The following is a 20,461-nucleotide window of genomic DNA, read 5'->3' on the forward strand; positions in this document are numbered from 1 at the left end:
TCCTGAATGTAGTCATAAACTAATGAAGGCCTTGTGCATGCTAGACAGACATCGCTGATTCCACATGCCACCCCTTCACCTCCTTAAAGTTCTGCTCTTTTAGAACATCACTAACTCCATTTCTTGTACCACATTTCAAAAAATAGCAATAATAACTAGCTTAAAGAACATAAAGAATAAAGCTAGCTTAAAGAAAATAATACATATTATCATTATAGGTGTTATTATTATTAGGTAATTATTTTCTCACTACAACAAAGAATAGAAGCTAGCTTAAAGAAAATAATATATATTATCATTATAGATGTTATTATTATTATTGAGTAATTATTTTTCTCACTACAACAAATATGTTCTATACACTCATATGTGCACATACTATATGGTACACTGATACAACATTCAACTTTAATTTAATAAAAGTGTTCATTTTTGGGTAATGAGAATGCAGAGAGAAATATCTGGAGATTTCTTCTTTTGACATTGTAAAATTCACTTTATTAAAGTGGTGAATTGTAAATTTTCAAAAAGTACATTAATCATCGCTAGGCATGAAAGGATGAGTGGTTATTAATAAGAAGCAAGAAATGCTAAAGTGATCTTCAGAGATGCTAAGTGAAAAACGTCTGTACACGAAAATCTATTCATTACATGAGTTTTTCACTTCTAATCAAAATATTTCCCTTTTATTGAAAATACTTTTAACATAACATCCTAATTATGGTTTCCACTGTCTATACTTCTCCCATCTCTTCCCCCAACTCTATTCCCATCCCGATGTACCCCCATTTTGTCTCTCACTAGAAAACAAATGGACATTTATGGGATTATTATGTAAGATGATGAGATAAAAGAAAAACAAACACATCAGAGTTGGAAAAAAAATAAACAGAAGGCAAACAACCATGACAGGACATTATGAGACAAGAACCTTCCAAAGTGGCCTTTGAGTTCCTTTCGTTTGGTCACTTACTGCTGGAGATGCAGCAGCCTACTTTATAGAATAGTTTTTGCTTTTCCCACAGTGAGACTCCCTTGGAAGAAACTAAATTTTTACTTGCAAATGGTTATCAGCTAGAGAGGGCTTCTGGTTTTAGGGCTGTGATCATGTGTCACGTCTTTCAGCTCTACCACTGCATCTGGTACAGAATTTTTGCAGATCCCGTGTATGCTGCATTAGCCCCTGTGAGTTTATATGTGTGTCCATCCAGTTGATTTAGAGGGCCTTATTTTGGGTGGGTCCTCTGGCTCTTACATTCTTTCTATTTCCCTGTGTAAGGAGCTCCCTAAGTCCTGAGGCGATGGGTTTGATGGAGAAACCATGTTTAGGACTGAGTCCCAAGGTCTCTAACTTTCTGGATAATATCTGCCTATGGGTCTTTGTATTTGTTCCTGTCTGCTGCAGGAGGCTTCTGTGGTGGTGGCTGAGCAAGGCATTGTTCTATCACTACAGCAGAATGTCATTGGGAGTTGTTTTATTGCTACCTTTATTTTTTTAGCCCAGTAGTATTTGGTTTTACTTTAGTTCATGCCTATGTAGTCTTGGTATTGGTTGCACATGCACTGCCAACAATTCTTGGGTTGTATCTTTTTTTCAATTTTTTTTATCAATTTATTCTTGTTACCTCTAAATGGTTATCCCATCCCTTGTATCCTCCCATGCTTCCCTCCCTCCCATTTTCCCCTTATTCCCCTCTCCTATGAGGGGGATTACCTCCCCTTGTATATGCTCATAGGGTATCAAGTCTCTTCTTGGTAACCTGCTGTTCTTCCTCTGAGTGCCACCAGGTCTCCCCCTCCAGGGGACATGGTCAAATGTGAGGCACCAGAGTATGTGAGAAAGTCATATCCCACTCTCCACTCAACTGTGGAGAATGTTCTGACCATTGGCTAGATCTGGGGAGGGGTTTAAAGTTTACCGCCTGTATTGTGCATGGCTGGTGCCTTAGTTTGAGTGGGACCCCTGGGCCCAAATCTGCCTATCATAATATTCTACTTGTAGGTTTCTAGGACCCTCTGGATCCTTCTACTTTGCTATTCTCCCATGCTTCTCTCATCTAGAGTCCCAGTAGGATGTCTCCCCTCTGTCCCAGTTTCCTGGTAATAGCCCAAGGGGCATGTCCCACGAAATCCTTCAATTTCTTGGGTTGTATCTTATAGAGTGTGCTTTAGTTAAATTCGATATTGGTTGGTTGCTCCCACAAGCTTTGTGGCACCATTTCACAAGCATATTTTTAACACATTTTTATTGAAAATAAAATAATTCATATTACATCTCATTTTCTATCCCATCCCATGCATCCTCCCATTCCTCCCTCCCTCCCACTTTCACCCCAATCCCCCTTCCCTATGACTGTGCCCGAGGGGGACCTCCGCCCCTGAATATGGTGCTAGGGTATCAAGTCTCTTCTTGGTAGTCCACTATCCTTCCTCCGAGTGCCATTGGGCCTCCCCAACAAAGGGACATGGCCAAATATGGGGCACCAGAGATCCTGTGAAAGTCAGTCCCCAGTCTCCCTTAACTGTGGAGAATGCTCTGTCCCTTGGCTAGATCTTTGTAGGGGTTTGATGATGACTGCACATTTTGTCTTTGGTTGGTGCCTTTGATCAAGCAGAACCCCTGGGCTCAGATCCACCCATCATAATGTTCCTTTTGTAGGTTTCTAGGACCCTCTGGAGCCACTAACTTCCCTATCCCCTATATTTTTCTCACCTAGAGTCTCAATAGGATGTTCTCACCTCTATCCCACTTTACTGGTAGGTGAAGACTTTCATGGGACCTGCCCCTTGGGCTAGTGTCCAGTTATAAGTGAGTATATACCATTTGAGTCTTTCTGCTTCTGGGTTAACTCACTCATTATGATCATTTCTAGCTCAATCCATTTGTCCACAAATTTCGGGAATTCCTTGTTTTTAATAGCTGAGTAGTATTCCATAGTGGATATGTACCACAGTTTCTTTATCCATTCTTCTACTGATGGACACTTAGGCTGTTTCCATGTTCTGGCTATTATGAATAAGGCTGCTATGAACATGGTTGAGCAAATTTTCTTGTTGTGTGCTGGAGCATCTTCTGGGTATATTCCAAGGAGTGGAATAGCTGGGTCTTGAGGAAGCCCTATTCCCAGTTTTCTGAGATAGCACCAGATAGATTTCCAAAGTGGCTGTACTAGTTTGCATTCCCACCAGCAATGAAGGAGTGTTCCTCTCTCTCCACATCCTCGCCAGCATGTGGTGTCACTTGAATGTTTCACAAGCATATTTTTAAGGCAGGACACCATTGTAAATCAGAGGCTTTGTGGCTGGCTTGGTGCTTACTTTTTTCCTTTGGTAGCATACAGAATACCTAACTGTGCCAAAGTGTGTGTAGGTGAAGGCACCAGATGAACTTCTCCATGTTTAATGAGTTCTATAGGTGTTGTCATACGTGTTGTCTTCCACAATAAGACCTGATGTTAGTTTGTGATGAACACCCTATAGTTTTAGCAACAGTCTGGGTTGTTGTGGGATTATGCCTAGGCCAAAAACTCAATTAGCTATAACTCATTACCAGTGCTGGAAAAGTACTTAAACTTTTAGTTGGAGACATAAGGTGCCCAGCTGCAGCTCTGTTTCAGTTGTTGTTGTTGTTGTTGTTGTTGTTGTTTTTGTTGTTGATAGTGGTGGTGGTGGTGTGTGTGTGTTTCCCCTCCTTGATTTTCTGGTCAGGTTTATTTATTCCCTCGGTTTTCTTGGCTTTTGTTAACCTCTTTAGGTGAGTTTTCCTTCTGTATGGCTTGGTTTGGGGAAGGGCAGCTAATACTTCATTTAGGTCTTATCATGGAATATCTCAATTTCTTTATCTCTTGTGATTACAAGTTTTACTTGGTAAGTCTGTGTTGTCATCCGTGGTCTCTTAGAGTCTGTACAGTATCTGACCAGGCCCTTCCGGACTTAGAGTCACCACTGAGAATTCAGGTTTATTCTAATAGGTCTGCCTTTACATGATCCTTCATCCTTTTCCCTTGCAGCTTTTAATAATCTTTTTTGTTGTTGTTGTTCTGTATCCTAAGTGTTTTGATTTTTATGTGCTAAGGGGAATTTCTTTTCTGATCTAGTCCACTTGGTGTTCTGTGTGCTTCTTTAGCCTCGATAGGCATCCTCTTTAGGTCAAGCAAAGTCTCCTCTATGATTTAGTTGAAAATATTTTCTGTGTCTTACTTTTGGGTTACTTCCACTTCTTCTATTCTTAATCTTATATGTGACCTTTTTCTGGTGTCCCAGATTTCCTACTTGTTTTGACTCAGGACCTCTAGATTTACCTTTTTCTTTGAGTGAGGTATCCATCTCTTCTCTTTATTTTTGATTCCTGAGAGTCTAGCTTCCATTTTATTTTGTTCTGTTTGTGAAGCTTGCCTCTTTGGTTTCTATTCAAGTTTCTTAGTTTTTATTTTACATTTACCTCCATTTAAATTTCTTTATTGATTCCATTTTGAATTTCAGGTCTTGAACTCTTTTATTCATTTCCTTCCACTGTTTGTGTTTTCCTGGATTTCTTTATGGGATCTATTTACTGACCTCTAAGGATTTCTATCATATTAATAAAGTCTATTGAAGTCTAGTTCTTGTGCTTCATCTATTTTGAAATACTCAAGGTCTAGTGCAATAAGGTTGCTGAGCTCTAATGGAAACCTTTTGTCCTTTTATTTATTGGGCTTTTACACCGGTGCATAAACATCTGGGATTGGAAAAAATTTAAATTCTAGGTGTTGTTTGTTTGTCTGAGTGAGTGTTTTGTTCCTTGTTTTCTGTTGCCTTTTCTGGTTCTTAGTAGAGTATGGTAACTGTATAACGCCTGGTAGGAAATTTTTCTAGGATTCTAATAGGTGTTATTAATGAGGTTTCCTGGTAAAACATGTTCCTAGGTATTAGAAGTTGACACTTGGCCAATGGGATGGGGGGGGGGGGAATTAAGGAGTCTACAGAAGGGAGGAAAGCAAAATGCCTACCCAATCTATTTAGTCCCCTGGGAATGATATCAGGGAAAGAGCAGGGACTCGTAATCTTCTGTAGATATGATGATGAGACTGGGGGATTGATTTTGAAGGAAATGAGAGAGATATGAAGATCTCCAGTCAGGCTACCTGCTTCCCTTAATGGAGTGGCCTGTGGTTCCCCAGGGAATACCTGCAGGAGGTGAGGGCTGGAATAAAGAAATGAATGAGGAGTCAGGGGATGGAAGTTTCGAGGGGGAGATATATCTGTTCCAATGGAGTTGGAGACATGGGCTGGGTTGAATTGTAAAGAGTGACAATGTCCTTTTTAAAATCCACAATATATAAAGCTTGGGTAATGCTTCAGAAGAAAAATGTGTAGTGATGAAAAGTGTGTTGTTGTTGTTGTTTTTCTTATTTGTTTTTGGTAGAAAGTTTGGTTTTTACCTAAAATACTAAAGAAAAGCAGCCATTGCTTTGTTTCCATGGGGTCAGTTCTTGAAGTCCAGCACAACTCTAAAATCTATAGCCATGAATTCTCTTTTGTAAAAAAAAATCGTGGAATATTTTTTTATACAACCTATGGATATCCTTCACTGCACTTTAAATTATACCTATGTCACTTATAATAATTTTTCAGTTTAAATACTGTGCAAATAGTATGCATATGATACCATATGTATATAGGGGATAATATTCATTAAGTGTTTGTACCCATTTCAAATTAATGTTTGTTTTGTATTTTGACCTAGGGTTGATTACATCTGCAGAAACATAAGCCACAGATACACAGATATAGAGGGAGGTTGTATACAACTTTGTATTTATCTGTGTCTTCGAGTTTCTGATATGTGGTAATAGGAACTCTATTTCATTGAGAATGCATCTACTAAACAGAAACTGCATAAACTACAATGACGTGCTAATCACTAAACTCCTTGGATGGCTACATGACACCATTTTTCTGTATATTCTATATTTAATCTGAAAGGAGTTGGTAAGGAAGGAAGAAAGGCATACGACAGGGACATGGTCAGGATAAACATTTTGTTCATGCACTCTCCTATTTGTTTTTCACTGGTAACTATGACAATGGCAAATAGATAGTAAATATTTTACTTTCTAGAATATCATAAGGAATTTCAATTTCCTATAAAATTCTCTTGCGCTAGTTATTAAAGTCATTCTTATTTCTATTTTCTGTTTGCTACAGATATGAACTTTAGATATTAGTTTTGATTAATCATAATTTCAGACACTACAGCTAAGAAAGGTTTTCTCCTATGCTAACTGTCCTATATCTCCATCTTTAGTTTATTAACTCTATTCTAACTATATGATCTCTGTCCTGTGAAAATACAAACTAGATTCTGCTTAATAAGATATAGAAATGCTTTTTGGGACCTGATAGCCTATGTTCATTTAGAAATTAATGAACTTTACTTTACTTTTCATTAAATCAGGCTTGCTATGAATCATGAGGTGCATAAATCAGGAATCAGTGTACACAATATCCTTTGAAGTAATCAGAAGATAGAAACTCTTAATTATACTTCTAAGAGCACCCTTCCTAAATTACCAAAGTAAATATCAGTACACTGTTCTTTGTAATTTTTTTTCCTTATTTTATTTGAAATAGCACAATGTCTAATTGCTAACAATGACTCAAATGCTCTCTATGTTCTTTTCAAAGGATAATTAGTAGGTACTGTTGTTGATTAGCTTCAAAAAATGAGATCTCTTCTCATTTTTAACCTAAAATGTCTAAATGCATCAAGAACTGCTCGGTGATAAAAAGCCAGCATCCCTGCAGGTTCAGTTTTCATTTCGAATGACAATTCTCTAATGTGACTAACCTCGAGATGAGTGATTATAGCATTTTAAAGGTAGAGCTATTGAATATTAAGATGCAGGAGTGTGGGCTCCAGTTTCTAGAGCTTTCTCTGTGCTTCTGTGTGCTTTGTGTTGTTCCTGCCCCTCAAAAGACACTGGAAGAATCTGACCGGTTGAATTTGAAATCTGACGTCGAGTAATTGAATATATGATTAAAATACAAGTTAAAATGAAAATGAATGGGTAGGATTAGCCATTATTCCAGTGACTTGTGTCTTTAGAAGAAAAGTGATAGTGGAAATACCATGTGACAATTTAGAGAGAAGATGGACATAACTGGAGTTATACAATCATAAGGTCATGCAAGCAAAACATGACTGGAACTACAGGAAATTAGGTCATTAGAGTCATGATCTGCCCAACAACAATAAAGGAAGGAAGGAAGGAAGGAAGAAAGAAAGAAAGAAAGAAAGGGAAAGGAAAAAGAAGGAAATAACTGCCCAAGACATGCGTGCTTCTGACTTTGAGATTTCTGAAAGAATTTTCTATTGTTTTAAGCCATGCAGAAAGTGTCATTTTATCAGAGAAACACTTGGAAACTAACAGAAACATTTGTGTTCTATGCCCCTTAATTCTGTATCCTTAGTACTTATCACAGCATGCAAAGACAGGTGTCTGTGGGAGAGTCTTTGGGAAACTCTGCTTTGTCTCTTCCCCTGTTTCTCTGCGTATCACATTACAGTGTGAATTATGTGTATAAGAGAGATATGACCATCTCATCTTAACAGTATGGTCACTAAAGAAGAATTTTGTAATGGCACAGTTGACATCACAGTGCAGATGGGAGACACCTCACAAGGGCTCAATCTAGAGTCAATGAGATGTGGGTAATAAATGACAGTTGAAAGTGGAAGAAAAGGTTATCTCTATATATGAGCATCTGGAAAATTATCCATCTCAAGTGGTGGTAGTGGTGTTTGTGTGTGTGTGTGTGTGTGTGTGTGTAGTACTAAACAAACTCATCAAGTTATCCCCATCCATACAAGATACATACATACATACATACATACATACATACTTACACACATACACATACCTGTGTGTCTTCACACAGATGCATAAACTTGTAACAATGATCAAATAAGAAGTCATTAAACTTAGAGGCAGTGAGAGAACACCAGAGGAGTTGGAGTGGTTGGAAAGGGAATGGGAATTATGTAAATACAATATTTTCCTTTGAAATTTGAGGTCTCTGGTCCGTGCTGCCACTGAGGACCATGTTAATGACCCTAATCTGTGCTGCCACCAGGGAGCATGCTGCGGTCCATGTCTCATGTTGCTGCCAGAGGAAGTTGATGACCCATGTTGTCATCGGCTGTTGTGGGCAAGGAAGCTGCTTTTGCAGTGGAATCAATGACTGCAGACTCATAATTGCACATGAGAGATATTGAAGGCTTCTGAGGCTACTTCTCTTCCCTTCTTCAATGAAATAAATAAGTGAATTGATGGATAGATAATGATAGATGAATAGAAACATAAATAGATGGATAGATGGATAGATAGATAGATAGATAGATAGATAGATAGATAGATAGATAGATAGAAAAACAGTCCAGACAGGAGGCCATTGAAGAGAGTCCTTTAAAATTATGAGAAAGATGCAAAATAGCGTTTCTTAGTTGATGGCTCTTGGCAGCAGAAGGGTGGGGAGGGGGACTCAGTTATCTGTAAGGGACTAGCCACCAGGAGCTTGATAATGTTCCAAAGACTATGTGGGTAAAACAATTGGACTTGGGGCACTTTTTTTTCTTTTACTTGGGAGGGCGCAAGTGTGGGAGGGTTGGACCTAGGAAGAATGGAAGGGCATAATATAAGCATGCACTATGTGGAATTGCAAATTATCAACAAAAAATTATGTTGGGGAAAAAAAGAAATTCTCCAAAACTACAAAGTTTAAAATAGATATGCATAAAAACATACTATCTACATAATTACCTTCTTCTTGTGTATATTTATTCACTCTCTCAAAAGGACTCAGACTAGGATGTTTTCCAGTTGAATGACTTAAAACAATACATTTCAGGACAATTTTAGAAGACAACAAAAAAAGTAAGCTTTAGATATACCTTTTAAACAGTGTTTTAATTTTGTATTTACCAAAAAATTCCTGCTAACTGAAAAGAATTTTTAATGATGTTTACTTATTAATTTAGTAATTATAGTACATATATAAAATATATTATGTTACTAACTTTGATTCACTTAAGAGTTTCAGTAATTAAGTAGTTTTTTCACGGAAGTACTTTATAGCATACTCAGTATTATAAGTGGCATTAGATGACTTTTTAAACTTATGTTTAATTTCTATATTCAATTTACATCATAATCGTAGCTTCCTCCCTCCTCTCCTCCTGGTCCCACCTTCCCACCCTCTTTCCCCAATCACCTCTCCTATTCTGACAGAAAAGGTGCTCTCCCTGAAACCACCCCAGTACATCAAGCAGTACACCAGTACACCAGGCAAGGCAGCCCCTTTAGGGCTATGGTGAAGTAAATGAAAAGCCCCTTTAGGGCTAATGGTGAAGTTAACAAAAAGCGGGCAAGAGAGTTCATTCATGTCAGCTTACCAGAAGACCCACATGACGATTAAACTGCCCATCGGTTACCTGTGTGTAGGGGGCCAGGTCCAGTCCATGCAACCTCTATCTAGTCACTGCTGGACCTCATTCCTCTCAAGTCCTGCTTTTACAATTTCATGCCCAGGTCACAGACCCGACGTACTCATAGTATGGAAGCTGAAAGTACTATGGGTAACATCTCCTTCCCCTCTGTGTTTCATCAGTGGATTGTAGCAATCCTACTCTCCTAGTTGGGTCACAGAGCACTCCTTTAGTATTCTTAGACATGTACTGTCATGTAAATACAATAGTGTCCTTCTCTGTAATATTTATTTGAACTTTTCTGCTCACACAATTACTGAAATACAACTCAGCATCTGCTGTGCAGTGAGTGATGCCCCACAGAATGGACACATGTCACGCACAACATTTGAATGGTACCTTAAAAGACAGAGGGGCCGACAGATGGTATCAATTTAAAGACGTGACCATTACCACAGGTTATCAGAATGAGTCAGAAATACAGTCCCATGCCCCATGCATTGTAAGGGGAAAATGACTACCATAAAGGAAAGGAAGCATAAAAGCAGATGTTGAAATGCTGTGTCTGCAACCCAAGAGAGGTCCAAGGAGCCTATTAAGCTGAGTGAAGGAAACTTTATCTGGTGGAGCCTCGGGAAGGTTATCAGTCTTTATGCTGCCTGGATTGAGACTCATTTTAAATTTTGACATCCAGATTCAAGAGACAATATTTGTATTGTTTTAGAAAAGTGTTTCTCAGGTTCTGCTGGATCATGGCTTAAGATTTGATCACCAGGACTTTATACTTGCTTATCCTTAAGGCTGCTTTTTTCTTAGATATCTCTCAATCTTTATGAAAGAAAAAAAGGATGGTTCTGATAAGGGTAAGCTAAAAGAATCCTTATATATAAGAAAGCTCCACCTCCTATCTCCCACCTTTTGTATCATGAATAAATCTCATTTGATTTGATAGGGACTTAACTAAATTATCATTATTATTTCCTTTCCACCAGTTATTAAAATTTTATATTTTATTAAAGTTTTCTAGTTGGTCCCATCAATATAATTTGATTCATGTGTTTATATGTGTTTATATGTGAATGAGATGGGTTTTGGGTGGATGGCTGTTTTGTTTTGTTTTCTCTTGCTAAAAAGCATTGTCAACAGTGTCCCCCAGCTCATTCATGATATCCTGAAAATGGTGAACAGATGATGTATGTAATTCAATCTCATCCACTTCAAGAGCTTACCAGGAAACATTGCCCATGTCCAGCCAAGTCTCCAAAAACAGCACTGAAGTTCTCTCCGTGGCATCTCTTTTCTGGAGCTGTATGAAAACATAATTGAAATTACTTCCTTGGAATCTTTGCTAGAATTTCATGATTTCCCATAGAACCTTCTGAATCCATTCTTCTTATTTTGTTAATCTACTCAGCAGACACTGCACAGTCTGGTCACTGGCTAATGCTGTCTTCTCAACATGAGGATAATGCTAAGCTCTATCATCACCCTATACTATAATGTCACCTTGGCTACCTATCAAAATAATAATTATATAGACATGACTATTGATCCAGTCAATGCACATAAGTAGGTAGACCTTCTATGAGGGAACATATGTATTCACAGTGTCCAAGAAAATGTAGCTTCCAAACAAGCAATTTTAAAAGTAAGTGCATGAATACATCTCTCCATTTTTAAACAACTGTAAGTAGTATTTTGTAGTGTTTATTTTTATGCCCAACTGTGTATTAAATACCACATTAATATTAATGATCATATTCACCTCAATCCTGAAGAAAATGTATTCATTTTGTAAACCTGTATCAAGAAAGTAATTGCCCATGGCAACATGGCTTATGAAGTGATAAAAATTTGAACCTATGTCTATCATATCAGAAAGCTTAACACCTTTATATAAAACAAACTTTTCAGCATTAAAATAAGATTAATCCTGCCTGACTAAATCCATTCTAAGTAACACCCTTGCTTCGATGTATGACAAATAATACCAGCGTTAGTTTTGCAACTAGTTAGTTAGATTTGGAATACAATGAAATAATTTTTTCTGCCTTTGTGTCCATAGATAGGTGCTCCATTTCAATATTTTTAAGCTAATCCATTTACTGTCACACATGCAGAGCTGTAGCAAAATTCATTAGTTTATGTTCATCTCTATTTCAATGGAAGCAGGTTCAATATTCTCTAAAAAGTTCGAAATACTAAGCACATTATTATCTATCCAATTTTTCAATAGACAGGTACAATTCAGATGAGATGAAAAAAATCTATTTTACAGCTTCTGGAGAAAACACAGAGGAAGTGAAAGGTTTCCTAAAACTCCATTGCTAAAGTTCCTTTAGAGAGGCTTACACTGGCCTTCTGCCCTCTAAGCCATGAATAGGCCTTCTGCTCCACACAGGATGATCGCTCAGGGAGATCCAATGTGTGTTCACTTCTTGGTGACAATTGAATTTTTTTTCTCTTAAGAATTTCAGAAAAGTGGCTTCCCTGCCCTTTTGTTTCACACCTTTTGGAGGCATGTGCCTTGCCTTTGCTTTAGAGAAAATAAGCTTCCAGTCTTCAGTTCCATCTCGTTGTTTGGAAAGAATGAGTCAAAAGTAGTTATTATGGTTTCTTGTTTAGTGTAGCCTCTCTTTCATGTGATTCTGTTGCCTTGATTCAAAGTTTCTATGCTATTAGGCACATGAATAAAGAATCAAAGAGGCAACAGAGAATGGAAGAAGTGGGATCTTGGTGTAGATAAAACATCAAGGTCAAATAAACAGCAGAAAACCCCAACATTTTAACCTTTTAACATATGGTAAAGTTCTGTCACCACTGAAAATTGGAGAGATGAAATATAAGAGTAAATTGGTATTAATATTGAAAAATAAAATATGTGGGTTGGTATAATATACCAAATAGTAAATGGACTACCATGGAATAGACAGTGTCAAACAGGTACTGATGGCTTAGACAGCTTCCTGAAGAAGGAAACCAAGAGGCAGCTGGGGGCCTTAGAATTTGATACACAATGGTTTTGATATATTTACTGTGATTTTTAGGAAGACCCAAGATAAGGAATGAGTATAAACACTCAGATATATAATAATAGTATAGAATTATTTAAATACCTTCATCATCTTCACAATTTGTTCTCTTAATATATGAGGATTTCTTCTTCATAATTCTGGAAAGAGTGATGATACCACAGCCAGTACATATAAGCTTTTTAGAAAGAAATATGGAATGTGAAACTAATAAATAACCATATAATTTGCATTTATAAAAACAATATTATTACTTCCCATCCATAAAGATCATTGGTTCATGAAAACCATTCAATTATGTTTGATACATGATCAATCGTGGGCACCATATGTTAATCTACACAATGCTCTGAAAATAGAAAGAAGAATCAGAAAAGCTGAGTGTTATGGCACTAATATAATCTCAACACTGAGGAGGCTGAGGCAGAAAGATCATAGATTCAAGGCTTGCCTAGACTATATAGTGAGAAAGAGCCCAAGGTTTTATAAAATTTGCTTTTCAAACTTTCCTACTAAAGGGATAGGTGTCCAGCTTATAGCTTAGGAGAAAAAAGGTATTTAGATAAATGTGATTATTAGATAGGTAGAAAATAGATAAATATATAGTAGATAGATGATGATAGATAGCAATAGACAATAGTAGGTAGATAGATGAGAGATGGGTGGATGGATAGATAGATTGAGAGTAGATAGATAGATCCTAAATAATTGACCAGTAAAAATTAATACATAATCAGAAATAACATTTAAACATATCTCATAGTTATTAGTAAAAAAGTCTAAAATATTCAAATCAATGAAACATTTTATGAAAATTATGTACAAATGTTAAGTACATATTATAACCTATGTTACCAAAATCTAAATTATAATACAATTGACCATGCTCTGTTGTTGAGAGTGTAAAGCAGAACAACTATAAATATTTTGGCAGTATAAGAAAGAATATCATACTGAAAATGATCTTACCATATGACCAATAGCCTGAATATGGTTTTATTTAAGTTTTTCCTTTAAAAACAGTCACAGCCACACACATACCTATACAGAATGTTTATAGGAGCAATGATTATAATACTCCTGAGATGGTCAGTAGTAACTGTCAACCTGACAAGAGTCTAGAATCTTTATGCTTCCAGTAGATTAAAAGATAGGCATTTAATGTAGCTTCATTTATAGAAAATTTCTTAAACTACAAATAACTATAGCAACAGAACTGACCTGTGGTTTACTGAGGAGATGAGAAAGCATGAAGGATTCCATATGTGAGATGAAATCTTTTAGAAATGATCATTTATCATCTGAATTGTGGAAGTAGTTCATAATGGTGTATATATATATCATAACAAGTGGCACACTTTACATTTAATAATGTCTGTTTTGGTCATGTGATCATTGTTAAGATGCCCTAGAAAATTGCAGACAATTTTTAAAAAGTAGACAATATTAATTTTTATTTCACATTATCAGTCTTAATCAATGACCCATTGGATCAGGTGGTCTGAGGCTAAGGTGGAAAAAAGTCATGGGGAAAGAGCACGTATTACAACAAACCTGCTCACCTCTTTGCAGCCAGGAAGAAGGAGGGCAGGGATGATAGTTATACCTGTCAAAGACATACAATGAACATCTTCTTTATTCAACCAGGCTCCCCCTTTTTTAATAGCTAGCCCATTCAATATTAAGACAGTAATAGGTACTTGTTTGGAAGGTCAAGTAGCAGGCCCTGGTTGTTTGTGTACCCTTGATGGAAAACTGTTCCTCCTCTATTCGGGGACCATCATCTTCGTCCACCAAGTTCTCAGCATCAGGAGGGAATATACCACTTATTCTTGCTTTTGAGGAGATTTTAGATTCTCCTGTAGGATAACAGAATCAAAAATATAAGATACTTGTATAAAATACTCTATCTCGCAAGTGTTGCCAAATTCAGTGGTAGATCTAAAAACCAGTTTATAATCTAATTGGCAATTGTTTGGTCAGTATTCTGCTGCTGTGAAGAGACACCATGGCCACAGCAACTCTTCTAAAGGAAGATATTTAATTGGGACTTGTTTTCAGTGTCAGAAGTTTAAGATACTGTCAACATGTCAGGAAGCATCGTAGTGTGCAGGCTGCCATGATGCAGGCATAGATAAGAGTTATAAGAGTTCAACATCCAGATCAGCAGGCAGCAGAAGGAGGGAAACTCTCAGCTGGAAGGCTTTTTTAAACCTCAAAGCTCATCTTCATTTTAAGACCCTGATGACCTACCAACCATAAAAATAAAGACACTGAGACCTTTTAAGATTTTGAAGCTCAGGCCTTTGCTAGGCAGACTCTCAACTACCTCATCTAAGTTAGCCTGACCACCTAGCCATGTCCTGCCATGAGGCTTGCTGTACCTTCGAGGTCTGTAGTCACATCTGTTTCCTCCCATCTCTCTGGTGAAAAGACCCTCTGCTTTCTTCTTCTCATAGTTCTTTTTCTACAAGGAAGTCCTTCCTTCCACTTTCTGCAATTGTCAGATTGTTATAACAACCGATCAGCAGTGAGATGCGTTGGGTACAACTCTTTTTTTTTTATTAATTAAACATTTTTATTTTTACATATATATTAATATTATTACACACACACACACACACACACACACACACACACACACACACACACACACACACATATATATATATATATATATATATATATATACAATAAACTACCTATAGCAAGAAGAACCATGGCACAATCAGAAATTATATAAATGTTACATTCTTAGTGTTTTGGTTATATGTATTTGACAGCATTAAATAAAACATCTTTCCTATCCTGGTGCATCTAAAATTCTGAATGTAGATCGATCTCCATCACATCTTGTCATTATCAACTTAAAACATCTACCTAGATATAAAATAATATTAGCCCCTAAACAACTAAGCTTCATTGTAAAACTAAGCTACCTGGTCTTCAACTCCATCAGAGGCTTGAGAAGGAGTAAACTTGATTACCTGGGTATGCCGAGAGTGCAGGTGAGTGGCTTTCCAAACGAGAAGATGACAGAGACAGTTTGTTATCTGGATAATCACCCAAAACTCTCTATAATGTTGGAGCATGTTCTTCAGCCTTCTACCCCAATATATCTCAGAGATATATTTGTGAGGTAGGAACTATTGAGGACTTGCTAACCCTGTCTTAGACTTTGGCCATTGACTCTGCCTACATCCAATCTTGCCCTTTATAGGCAGAATTCTGTCTGTGGTAGAAAGGAGGACATTTTGCCCTGTGGCTTCTTTGCTACATTTGAAGCCATCTCCATAAGGGGTTATTTGATGCTCTTAAACAGTCTAGGGATAGTGTGACCTTTTCTTTAGGATTTACAAAACAGGAGGCCAGTAATGGGTTGTAGTAATGACAAGGCCAAAATCTGTTAATATTTAGCTCACTGCCAGTTCAGTAATTAACAACCAACTATACAGAATTACCTCTCAATACAATGTGAATGAAGGTCATATTTTATTCTCATAGTGACACACTTTTCCAAGAGGTCATACCTCCTAAGCCCCTCAAATAGTGTCATTACCTAGTGACCAAGCATTCAAATCTATGAGCTTGCAGAATCCATTCTAATTAACCAATGAAATAGAGTCTAAACTATACAATGAACATAACTTTTCATGAGAATATATATGTATATGAAATTATTGCATTAAAGGTTTTTTTGTAATTTTAAGTTTTCAAAGAGGCTGAAGATGTAAGTTAATTGAGGCCGTGTTCTTAATTCCTAACAACCCTAAAATAAATATTTTAAATTACATTTAAATGTTTTAAATTAAAAATAAAACATTGCATTACTTTTTATTTTTTGTATCTTTTCATTTTATGGAAGTATGATTTTATATAGTCAATTTCTAAAAACTCAGTGAAAAATGCATTGAATCATGTTCCCCTCCTTACTACAATCATTCACAAAATGTTTCTGCAGTAATTGAGCACTTCCTTTTGTCACCCAGTAGTCACAACTCTTTGCAGTCTCCATTACTGGTGTCTTCTGTGGCAATGTCAAAGTTGTAAGTTAAACCCTTGGTTATGATATGCTCCCTGTTCATGTTCTTTCATATTACATACACAGTGCTTTGTAGAAATATCCATGTTATGCATCTGTTCAAGGGGGTTTCTCTCTTCCTCTCTTCCTCCTTCCTTCTTTCCGTCCTTTTCTAGATAACATATTATGATTTGTTAACCTGGATACTCATTGCTATAATAATGGTTAGGCCATGTAACATGCCTGATATAAAGGAGAGGAGGGGTGAGGGAGGGGAGAGAGAAGTTAGGGAGCAGCAGATGATTTGATATGTAGACAGTCAGACACACAGGGACAGAGCCATGAGGACAAAGAAGGACACATAGAGACAAGATGTAGGGACGGAAGGAGAATAGAGATAGAAAGAGACTGTGAGAGGGAGAGACTAGGAGAAAGAGACTGAGAGAACTGGTGAGGCTGGCAGAGTCCTTTTATCCAGCACACACCTGGTACTTTCCTGGTGGTGGTGGCAGATGATGACATAAGAGGTTGCTGGGACCTTGAAGGACAGACTAGTGGGACCATCTGTACACTAACACTCATTGCATTAGACTTGTGTTGATTCCATATACTGGCTATTTTTACTAGACTCCCACAAACATTTGAGTACAAAATATAAATGACATCAATAGGTTAAGCCACTAATGAAGTTTGTACTGTTATAATGCAAACACACTTCAATGAAGTCACCAGCTTGGTATCCACCCCTCAATGGCTAATTCTGGTGGGAGATGCACTTGATGTCTGTTTGTCATCAATGTCGTATGTTCATAAAAGTTAGTGTTCTTCTCCTTAAAATTATAAGAAAGATTATTCAGCTACCCAGTTATAAAATAACAATGTATCTTGGTTAGTCTGTCAATCACACGGATTAAAGTAAGTACTCCTTAGTTTTAGGATTTGGATGAAGGAGATGTGAACTGGACAGTTTATATTATTGTTTTAAAGCTACTCACCAAGGCAATGTGAGCATCATTCTTTCTTAAGTGCATTCTGGACGGGCTGAATTTCATGATCCCTGCTATGCTTGCTGTTTATGTTTACTCTTACCAACACAACTCCCAAGTATTCTTGGCTGAAAGTCTTTGTTTTGTAATGGTTAAAATGGTAACTAATGGGAAGATAGGAAAGATTCTTCACACTTTTATCTTGAGTATTCTTAACTTTTCATGAAACCCATGTTGTTGTCCAGGTGCCTCAGTTAACTTTTCAGATATGCAGAACAGGATTTGAAGTCTTTGTTCTTGTTCAACGCTTTGAATCCTGTCACTAATAACGTTATGCACTAATTCTATACAAAATAAGTGTTTCTTGTAAATGAGAACACAAGTGGTAAACTTTAAGTAGAAAACTTACAACAAGATCATTAAAGTCTACCGTATTTCTCCAAACAAAATCTAAACAGCAAAATGCTAATACATGGTCTATGACAAAACTCTCAGGCACTAATCAGGACAATAAGATGATCATGGCCATTTTTAACTACAGAGCGAATTTAACTTATGTAACTTAATGACATGCTTTGTCAAAAGCCTAGGGATATAGCTCAGTGGTGGCCTGCTTGCTAAGTATGTGCAAGAAAACAGAAGATTAGCAGTGGGGAGAGGAGGAATGTCAACAGATAAGAACAATAACAATTAGAAAATATATATGTATATGTATGTATATATACAACCAGTGTTAATAATATTATCTGCAGATCTCCTAATATTTACTTCAGTTTATTGAATATTCTTTGTACACATTTCTATACATGACCTAACTGTATTATTACCTAAGTTACACAATAGAGAAGCCTGCAAAATTATTTTATTTCTATTCTTAACTTTTAGATTTTAATTAACTTATTTGTATGTTTGTACATGTATACATGTAAATGCCAAGGTGCCTCTAGTCATCTGAGGATATCTTGGAAGTTAGATCGTTGGTCTACCATGTTTCTAGGTTATCACACTTAGCAACAAGCTCTCTTAACCACTGATCCATTTTGCCTGCCCTATTTCTATACTCTCTCCCTCTTCCTGTATTATGTGAATCTTTCTTACTTCCATTTACTCCAAAAATAATTTTGCTAATTATATCATTCTTTCTTCTATTTCCTTTTTAAACCCTTCATGTTGAGTTGAAAGGAATTTGTTGGTGTATTAATGAATCATAATGCTAGCTTGGGAAAGGTGTCATTTGCTCTTTACTTTGGAAAGTTTATATTAAGGTGTTCTCCATTTGAGTTCAATTAGATGAAGAGGTTTTGCTTACTCTCATAGAAAGGATGCTTTGTTATACAAATAGAGTAACTGTGCAATATGAAAGAAGTTAGAGGGAAAAGGAAGGATGACAATTGGGTAGATGTCCAAAGCAGATTCAAACCTTTGAAACTATTGAGCATGTTGTATCATATTTCATGTATAGATTTACATACTCACATTCGGGTGCATACACACACACACACACACACACACACACACACACACACACAAACACACATCAATAGGAGAGTGTGAATGTAGGAACTCAGTTTCCTTGTGGAGCTCCTGAACCGTTATCAAGGCAAGCAGATCTGGATCCAGGCGCCTGCACAAACTGTTGCACCCAAGGAGAATGCATACAGTAAACTTAGACCCCTGTTCAGATAGAGTCAATGGACAGCTCATTCTCCAAGGTTATGGGGAGAGCAGGAAATGCTTCTAACATGAACTCTGGTATCCTGGACTTGATCACTCTCCCTTGGAGGGGAGGTCCAGAGGGGGCACAGAGGAAGAGGAAGAAGATTGTCCTGATGAGACCTGACATGCTGAGGTCATATAGTGGGGGAAGAGTCCCCTTCTGTCAGAGGCTAGTGGAGGGGAATAGGGCTAAAGAGAGTAGGGAAAATAGGAATGGGAAGATACAAATGAGGGGATAACAATAGGGATGTAATCTGAATAAATTATAATAAATTAACATTTTTTAAATGTAGGAACTTGGGATGGGATAACAATTGAGATGTAATATGAATAAATTAATAAAATATATAAAAAATAAAATAAATAAAAGTAGGAACTTAGAGGGGTTTGATGGAAAACAGTGGAAAGGGAAAGTAATATAATCATGTTTTAGTTAAATATGCTTTTTAGTATACTATTCAGCTTTTTCTCAAAAGATCCTTCCACTTTCACCTAAGGTAATTGCAGAGCTCCTGTTTTTTAATCCCTGCAGGTTGTGTACCTGTTTCCACCTGGGAATCAGCCCGTGTGTCTGTGTCCTTGATAACTGGTGAGGGCTTTAGAAAAACTGCATCAATGATTTGAGTTAGAGAGGGTTTGGCATGTATTCCTTCACTTCCTAGAAAGCAATGTTTTAACCTGGTGTTTTTAAATCTGGATGTTACTGCAACCATCATATTGCCTACAAGAAAAAGGCCACCATCCACAGTGGCCTTTCATAGCCCAGTAAAATCCCTTTTGTAACGCATTCCTTATCTTATTTCTTGTTGATTTTGGCGTATCTTTCAGCTGCTGAAGGGATGGTGTGCAACCACCTCTGTTCAAGTGATGGCTGTTGGGGACCTGGACCAGACCAGTGCCTTTCATGTCAGCGTTTCAGCAGGGGGAAAATCTGCATAGAGTCGTGCAACCTCTATGATGGGTAAGAGGCCACCATGCTACCTTAACTCATGAGCTATGAGCTAATTAAAACAAAAATCTAGGCTTTAGTAAAATGATATGGATTTAGAATGAATGTCCCTCAAGATTTCTCAGGAGCACCCGTGATGCAAGAAAAAAAAAATATCAAGTTGTTTTAAGGGAAAAAGAAATAACTTTTGTTTGAAATATTAAGTCTGACACTGACTAGTACACACATTTTGAAAATATTTCCCAAGACAGATAAATCTTAATGGATGGTAGGTAGCTACAACCTGTCTCC

The 20,461-nt window shown here is 37.1% G+C and overlaps 1 protein-coding gene across 1 annotated transcript in view; it reads left to right on the plus strand.

Moving 5' to 3' along the window:
- Positions 1-20,461, plus strand: part of Erbb4 (erb-b2 receptor tyrosine kinase 4) — a 1,024,038-nt gene that overhangs the window by 734,593 nt on the left and 268,984 nt on the right. Inside the window, exon 13 of the mRNA XM_051154155.1 lies at positions 20,050-20,182. Within this exon, the coding sequence (XP_051010112.1) occupies positions 20,050-20,182 (133 nt within the window). The remainder of the gene's footprint in view (positions 1-20,049; positions 20,183-20,461) is intronic.

The sequence above is a fragment of the Acomys russatus genome, chromosome 12 (assembly GCF_903995435.1).
Source record: "Acomys russatus chromosome 12, mAcoRus1.1, whole genome shotgun sequence".
Lineage (NCBI taxonomy): Eukaryota > Metazoa > Chordata > Mammalia > Rodentia > Muridae > Acomys > Acomys russatus.